This window comes from Cucurbita pepo, chromosome LG17, assembly GCF_002806865.2.
Source record: "Cucurbita pepo subsp. pepo cultivar mu-cu-16 chromosome LG17, ASM280686v2, whole genome shotgun sequence".
NCBI classification, from domain to species: Eukaryota; Viridiplantae; Streptophyta; class Magnoliopsida; order Cucurbitales; family Cucurbitaceae; genus Cucurbita; species Cucurbita pepo.
In genome coordinates this window covers 2,981,533-2,990,133 of record NC_036654.1, presented here as the reverse complement: position 1 = coordinate 2,990,133, position 8,601 = coordinate 2,981,533, and the positions used below count along the sequence as shown (strand labels likewise).

The 8,601-nt window shown below is 38.6% G+C and overlaps 1 protein-coding gene across 1 annotated transcript; it reads right to left on the bottom strand.

Moving 5' to 3' along the window:
- Positions 1-3,791: 3,791 nt before the first annotated feature.
- LOC111779144 lies at positions 3,792-4,869 on the bottom strand. Its single transcript, XM_023659219.1, has one exon. The coding sequence runs from the start codon at positions 4,819-4,821 to the stop codon at positions 3,880-3,882; it is 942 nt and encodes a 313-aa protein (XP_023514987.1). The 5' UTR covers positions 4,822-4,869; the 3' UTR covers positions 3,792-3,879.
- Positions 4,870-8,601: the final 3,732 nt, after the last annotated feature.

The following is an 8,601-nucleotide window of genomic DNA, read 5'->3' as shown; positions in this document are numbered from 1 at the left end:
GCAAGGAGCACATGGTGTGTAAGCTCAATAAGAGCTTGTATGGACTGAAACAAGCACCGAGACAATGGTACAAGAAGTTTGACTCCTTCATGAGCAAGAGTGGTTTCCACAGAAGTGAAAAGGATCAGTGTTGCTACCTCAAGAAATACACTGATTCTTATGTGTTTCTACTCCTGTATGTGGATGATATACTAATTGCTGGATCAAGTATGAGGGAGATAAACCACCTGAAGGCAAGCTTGTCTTCAGTATTTGAGATGAAAGATTTAGGTGCAGCGAAGCAGATCCTTGGGATGAGGATTTCTCGAGATAGATCTGCTGGCACATTAAATCTATCCCAAGAGCAGTACATTGAGAAGATGTTGTCCAAATTCAAGATGAATGATGCTAAACCCAGGACTACCCCCTTGGCAAATCATATTAAATTGTCAAAGGGGCAATCTCCCAAGACAGTTGAGGAACGTGAGCACATGGCATCAGTTCCGTACGCTTCTGCAGTTGGGAGTTTGATGTATGCTATGGTCTGCACTAGACTTGACATAACACATGCAGTGGGAGTTTTTAGCAAGTACATGGCAAATCCAGGGAAAGAACATCCAATACTTCACTTTGTTATGGCAATGGCAAAGTAGTTTTGCAAGGTTTTGTGGATGCTGATCTGAGTGGAGATGTAGACTCTAGCAATAGCACATCTGGATATATCTACACTATAGATGGAACAGCAGTGAGTTGGATGTCCAAGCATCAGAAATGCGTTGCTCTTTCATCTATTGAAGCAGAGTACGTGGCAATAGTTGAAGCTGGAAAGGAGATGATATGGATGACAGACTATCAAGAAGAATTAGGTAGGAAGCAGTGCAAGAAGATCTTTTATACAGATAGTCAGAGTGTCATACAGTTGGTGAAAAACCCAGTCTATCATTCAAGGACAGAACACATTAGAAGACGATACCACTTCACTCGCAGGTTAGTGGAAGAAGGCGATATGTGTTTGGAGAAGATAGAGGGCGCAAAGAATCCAGCAGATATGTTGACAAAATGTGTTGATGTTGGAAAATTAAGATTATGCAAAGCCTTAATTGGTATGGTGCAGTGATCGTTTGAGAAAGAAATTCTTGGTTGACTGGATCAGTCTCCAAGTGGGAGAATTGTTAGGTTATGGAGCCTGCTTCTTATTTATAGCTTGGTCAACGGTTATATCCGGTAAAGCTATATTTGGTAAAGTTATATATAGTAAAACTATATATGATAAAGCTATATCCGGTAAAGCTATATATGGTAAATAGCTATATATAGTAGATGACTAAATCTGGTAAAGCTATATATAGTAAACTAAACCATATATATATCTCGTCCGGTAGAGCTTTGAAAATGTACCTTTTATTCTCTGTACTCTCTCTTGTTGTACATACCTGAAGTTATCAATAAAAAAAATCCTTTTAGCCAGAGTTCTCCTTGCAATTTTCACTATCCCATTCTTTGTGTTCATCTAGATCGAGCGTGTGCGTTGTTGTGCAATCCTAACACAAATGACCCCACTATTGTGATCAAGGAATGCAAACACATGCAACTCAGGATCCAGGGACCTATCATTTAAAAACCATCATACGGGTAGCCTCTAGTCCGAACAAAATTTGGATGTGTAGTACTTTCGTAAACACGACTCACACCTGCGAGTGTGGATCCCCAGGCGGTTTGCACCCACTAGACCTATCATAGTCGAGCTAGCTGTTCGTAGCAACGTTCGGAGGTCAGCAGACCTCTGGGTGTCATACAAGGCATGATCACCATCATCATAGTATACACGTCTGTACTCATCATCATAAATGGGGAAGTATCCTGATGTGTATGTACATACAAAATGCATGAGATTCCTATAGTTTTCATCTTTAAATCATCTTCATGACACAACCCTATACACCGTTTATATGTTACACAAGCAATATGTAGGTGTTGATCTTCATACATTTATCATCAACTTCAATTGGGGTTGTGTCCTTAGAAGAATAAATTATCGTCATAATGCATCATGACATTCAAAACATGCATGTGATCTTGATATGGAATAACGTCATGTTAATCCATCTCATCATCATACAGTCTTACGTCATCATATTAACATACATCATCATTACTTTGTCGTCATCATCATGTACATCATCATTACGTCTTACCTCATCCTCATTATGATATCATCATCATTACTTTGTCGTCATCATCATGTACATCATCATTACGTCTTACCTCATCCTCATTATGATATCATCATCATAACATCATCATGTACATCATCATAACATCCTACATCATTCATATTATAACAACATCATCATGTCATCATCAATTAACATCATCATAACATTATACATCATCATCGTTACGTCATCGTCATTACATCATCATCAATTAGTGTCACCGTAACATCATACATAATCGTAATTATATCATCATCAAATAATATTATCATAATATCACACATCATCATATAACGTCATTATAACATCATACATCATCATATAACATCATCATTGTATCATCATTAAATAACGTTATCATAATATCACACATCATCACATAACGTCATCATATCACACATCAACATATAACATCATCATACATCATCATCATTGTATCATCTTCATTAAATCATCATCAATTAACGTTATCATAACATCATACAACATCATCGTTATGTCATAATCATTACATCATCATTCAAATAATGTCATCATAACATTATAAGTCATCATAAACTATATCGTCATCATCAAATAGCGTTATCATACTATCACACGTCATTATGATAATCAAGCTCAAACACATCACAACATAATAAGCGTAAATGACAAATGCCACTACCACTAGGCACGTATCGTCATACATAAGGCAAGTCTTCCAACCGAGCCGATAGTAAGGCCACTTACACGGTTGGACTTAGCTGGTGTTCTCCCTAAACTCTAGTACATTAGAATTTTGTTTCCTCAAAGTTGCTCCAAGCAACGTTGGGAGTTGTTTCCTATTCGAACATCCATCGTATTTTCGTTAATCACTCACATTTCTAACCTAAATCAACTTGAATTTCGTAATAGGACGTTGTACTGACCTCAATTGCCTTAATTAAGGTCAAAAAATCTCTTTAGGAGGGTAAAAAAAAACCTAGGAAACGATATATTATTTGTATACCGAGCTGCCTAAGCCGAGAAGTCGAGCCGTTTAAGCCGAATCCATTGAGTCACCGAGTCGTCAAGGCCCCATCGGAGTCGAGCCAAGCCGATGACGTGGTGTGAGCCGAAGGATTCGGCGTCTGCACGCACGACACGTTGCATTACGGGTCAAGGCTTGGGATCTCAGGTCGCATCTTTCGAGTACGCGGGTCACGCATTGGGCCTTGCATGCTGACGGGCCGAGGCTTCTGGGTTTTGACCTGGGTCGTCATAGTGGGCCTCGGGGTTATGGGCTGCAAGCGCCTTGGGCTTCTATCAGGATGGTCGAGCAGGTTGGGTCGCGTGTTTGGGCCGAAATGAAATTTGATCGTGGGTTGGCTCTTATGCTGGGTAAACCGACCCCGACCCAAAACCGACCCCATTCGGTCGTCTCCTTCACCCAACTCGCCTGCAACTTTTCTTCAATTCTCTTTCTCTTCCCGAATAATTTTCCGACGATTCTTTCCGTCGTCCTCCGTCGCCGGTGACCTTCGGTTCGCCATTCATCCAATCATTTTAATNAAAAAAAAAAAAAAAAAAAAAAAAAAAAAAAAAAAAAAAAAAAAAAAAAAAAAGTTTTATTCTCATACAGCCTGAGCCCATAATTTCAAATTACAATTATGACCTTTCAAACGCCAAATTTTGTACACACAAAAAAGGAACACGTGGCAGAAGATTAATGAGAGACAAGAACCCAGTGTTGACCATCCACTTTGACTTTGAAGCCATTGATTTGGGCAAACAAATTAACTGCCCGTCTTACACCTCGATTATCCGCAGCAGTAAAATAGTCATGGCCGAACAAAACCCCTCCCGGTCTGAGGATCCGGTAAGCCCGGTTTATATCGGACCAGGCCGAGTTAAAGTCGTGACCCGCATCCACTTCAATCAAGTCCCCATAAACCCCCCACTCGCACAAGCTATCAAGAACCGAACCGGTCGAGAACGGCAAGGGGATAACCGAATCGGACGCGTTCATAGCAACCACGTTTTGCATGAACTGGTAGAGTAAAGAAACGTCGCCGTTTATCATCCATAAGTCCTTGAACCGGTCGAGAAAACCGGGCCAGCCGCGAAAATCATCAACGCATAGAATCTGAGTGTCCAGGCCGAGTTGGCGAGTCAAGTTAGCCATGTGAGTCGCCGAGGCTCCCAAAAACGAACCCACCTCGATTATAGTCCGTGGCTTTACTTGTCTCACAAGATTCTCAAAAACGGCACCGGTTGAGCCCCACCCCTTGATCTTCTTCGGGTGGAGAAGCTCTGCCACGTGCGGCGGAGGGAAATTGAGGAATGGGGATTTTCCGTTGAAGACCTTTTGGAGGACTGCTAAACGGACCTGTGGGTGAGGGAGGGCAGGGGAACAGCGGTTTCTGATTCGGAATTGGTGGATTTCTGTCGGGGTGTCGGTGAGTTGGATGAATTGAGGGGTTGAATAAGAAGGGGTTATAATAGGAGGAGGAGGAGTGGATGGGGAGTATGACGTGGAAGAGGGTGAGGATGATAGGTAACCGAGAGTGTAGGTTAGCAAGAGGATGAGGAAATAAGCGGCGGGCTTGAGGGCAGCGGCGAGGAAGGCGGCGACGGCAGCCTTGCGGTGGTGGGATTTGGGCCTCATATGATTAATTAATTTAGAGAGGGAGATGATGTTCCTCCAATTTTATGATCATTGGTTGAGTGAGATAAGGAAAAGGAAAAGTGGTGTAATGTATATTTAATATATGGCCATACACACAGCTTTCGCAATATTGTATTATTATTGAAATTTAATCTCTAGCCCAAGGTCTTCTTCTTATTTTATTGTTTCTCTCTCTCTCTCTCTCTTTCTCTATCTTATGGACTTTATGGACGTTTCATTTTCGATGGTCGCCTTATAACTGTTATTGTTACCGTACGAGTCTCTCTGTCTGCTTGTCACTCGGTGGGTGGAAGGGTGTACTAAATGTTAACTTAGTTTCCATTGCCTTTTGCAAACTTCTTTAAAATCGGAAGTAAAACATGTGTCTCTATCCGACACAATAGAGGTTGGGATGACCATGCAATCTCACAACTTGTTCCATGTACAATCTATTATATGTTTCTACTGGTAGGTTAAACATCGGCTAACCTTGCTAGCTATATCACATTTCATCCTTGGTCACTCGTATGATCTTGGTGCATCTTAGTACTACTGGGTGCACTCAAAGAAAAATTTATGAGCTTTAGTCAGAAGGTCTTCATTCTTCTTTTTCTACCTCATTCTGCTTGCAAATCAAGGATAAGCAGGAATCACTGCTCTAAGCCTCTATAACCTGCTATCTCAAGTCTGATTGAACTCTAAACTTGACTCAAAATGTCAATGACACCTTTGGCCACTACTTCTATCCCAACTTTGACTATATCCTCCTACAACGTTAGTTGTCTAGTCACTAGTGTAGAAGAATGGGCCGGCTTCCTACTCAGAGTGTCGGCTACAACTTTTGACTATATCTGAATGTCGTAGTCCTTAACTAGTTCCTACTAGCGCCTTTGTCTCATGTTCAACTTTTTCTGAGTGAACAAATACTTCAGGCTTTTGTAGTCTATAAATATCTGAATGCACTCACCATACAGGTAGTACCACCATATCTTTAGAGTAGACACTAATGCTACTAATTCTAAATCGTGTGTCGAGTAATACTTCTTATATTCTTTCAATTGTCTTCAGACATAGGCTATAACTCTGCCATTGCGCATCAACATACAACCAAGCCCCTTACCCGATGCATCACTGTATACCACAAAGTTTCCTGAACCATTTGGCACAACAAGTACTAGCATTGTTACTAGTCAATGTTTAAGTTCCCTAGAATTCTACTCACAAATGCCATCCCATGAGAACACCGTGTCTTTCTTTGTTAACTTAGTGAGGGGTGGAAGATATTTTAGAGAAGTCTTGGATGAATCTTCTGTAATATTCTACTAAACCCAAGAAACTTCTCACTTCCATTGCCAAAGTAGGTTGATGTCAATCTATGATTGTCTCGACCTTAGCTAGATCTACTGAAATGTCTCTTCCTTACATGACGTGTCCTAACAATGTCACTTCTTGCAACCAGAACTCGCACTTAAAGAACTTTGCATAAAATTGATGAGCTCTCAGCACTGATAGTACTCTTCGCAGTTATGACTCATGCTCTTAATCGTTCTTGAAATATGTTAGTATATCATCGATGAAGACTATTACAAATGTGTCCAAGAAGTTCTTAAACACCCTACTTATGAGATCCATGAATGCTGTTGAGGCGTTTGTCAAACTGAATGACATTACAGTAAATTCATAGTGACCATACTGGCTTTTGAAAGTCGTATTGGAAATGTCATTCTCTCTAATCCTCAGTTAATGATACCCTGACCTCAGATCAATTTTGGAGAACACTGAAGCACCTTGTAGCTGATTAAACAAGTCGTCCATATGAGGTACAGGACACTTATTCATAACTGTCACCTTATTCATTTCCCTGTAAGTGATACTCAACAACAATGTCCCGTCCTTTATCTTGACGAACAACACTTGTGCTCCTCAAGGTGACACACTAGGTCTAATAAAATCTTGATCTAGAAGATCGAGTAGTTGCTCCTTAAGCTCCCTCAGCTCTTCTGTAAGGTGCTTTGGATATAGGAGTTGTCTCCGTCTCCAGCTAAAAATAAAATAGGTTAATATTTTCGTATAAACATCAAAAATAAAATATACCAAATTAATATCTATATTAAAAAAAAATAACAAAGTCAACTTACATTATGAACCAACTTTGTGTGTATAACACGAAAGGGAAAGATGTGAATTGGGAGTTTAAAATTCAAATTACAAATAAAGAGTCGTGGAGTCCATAAGAACGTAAAATGACTCATTTATCCTTAATTTGACTTTTTTTTTTAAGAAAAACAATTTGAGAACCGACATAATTTAGTGTATAAATTATCTTATTTCTTACTTCTCTAAAGGTTGAAGATCTAATCTACGCGCATTTACCTTCGTTAAACCAAAAAAAATTTAATTTATAATAAATATTTACTTAGATAAAATACGGTAGTTAGGTTGATTATAAGTCTTATTCACTGAGTTTTAAAGTATTTAATAAGATTCCTTTAAATTTTTTTATTTTATGTCTCTAATCAATTCAATATTTAAAAATCATATGGTTATTAAATAAAAAATTTAAATTTTTATTTAATAGATAACTTAAAAGATTAAATTTTATTTATATAATTATAAAAAAAAAATCTTTAATTTTGTAAATAATTATTATTATAAGCAGAGCATTATCCACACAACCATTATTTTTTATTTAATTTTGTAAACAATCCAGCCACCATGTGGACTTTGACAATCTTAGCCTTAGAAAACAAAAAATGCAAATAAAAATTTATGCACCCCAACCTTTCTTAAATATTGATTAATTATTGGTGTTTATTATAAACGGATTGATTATCATCGATAAGCACGTGTACCGTTGTTAGCTCGAGTTTTTTTTTTTTNGGTTTTTTTTTTTTTTTTTTTTTTTTAGGTCAAACGTCGTATTCATGATAATCCAAATTTCAGTTTTACCTTCTTCAAAATTTTGAACTTAAAATTATTAATAAGTTGGGAAACACCACTTCCCGTCCGACTTGCATGTGTTAAGCATGTCGCCAGCGTTCATCTTGAGCCAGGATCGAACTCTCCATGAGATTTATAGTTGCATTACTTATAGCTTCCTTGTTTTGGCTACTTTTCAATTGTGTTCGTTAGATTGGAAGTAGTCATACGCCATTAAATCTTCTTTGAGGAGGAAGGACGGTGGAGCTTGGATAAGGCGCTCCTTGTGTATGAGGAATCAAAAGGTAGAAGATATCGGACCTCGAATTAAAGTATGTGAGTTTTTCGATGCATTTCTATGACCTACCTTTAGTTTGCTTTTCTAGGAGTATGGCCAGGGTGTTAGGAAATGCAATAGGGAGCTTCGAAAAAGTTGAAGCGAATNAAAAAAAAAAAAAAAAAAAAAAAAAAAAAAAGTTACCCTACCGGATAAACTACTTGTTACTTTACCTTTTCAGGCTAGAATAGTAAACTACCTGTTCACACCCACTCTCGAGTTAGAACAGTAGAAGGTTATGGCTCCCCACTAGGCACAATCGGAGATAACCTAGTAGTATACTCTCTACGACTCCGAAAATCTCTTGAATGATAACTAAACTGTGTACCAAGTAGTTGACCCTAACCCCTCTTGACTAGTTCACAATTAGGAGTTATACCCTAATCATCTCTACGAGATACATGGTCAACCCAAAGTTGTTTGACACTTCGTTAGTAGAAAACGATATCAAAAGTTGTATTTTAGTTTTAAATGTGCTCTCAACAACCTGCTTAAGGATTTTGCCATATTGAAATCTCACCATC

Excerpts from the sequence above, each read along its gene's own strand:
- LOC111779144 (XM_023659219.1), bottom strand. The coding sequence starts at position 4,821 with ATGAGGCCCAAATCCCACCACCGCAAGGCTGCCGTCGCCGCCTTCCTC.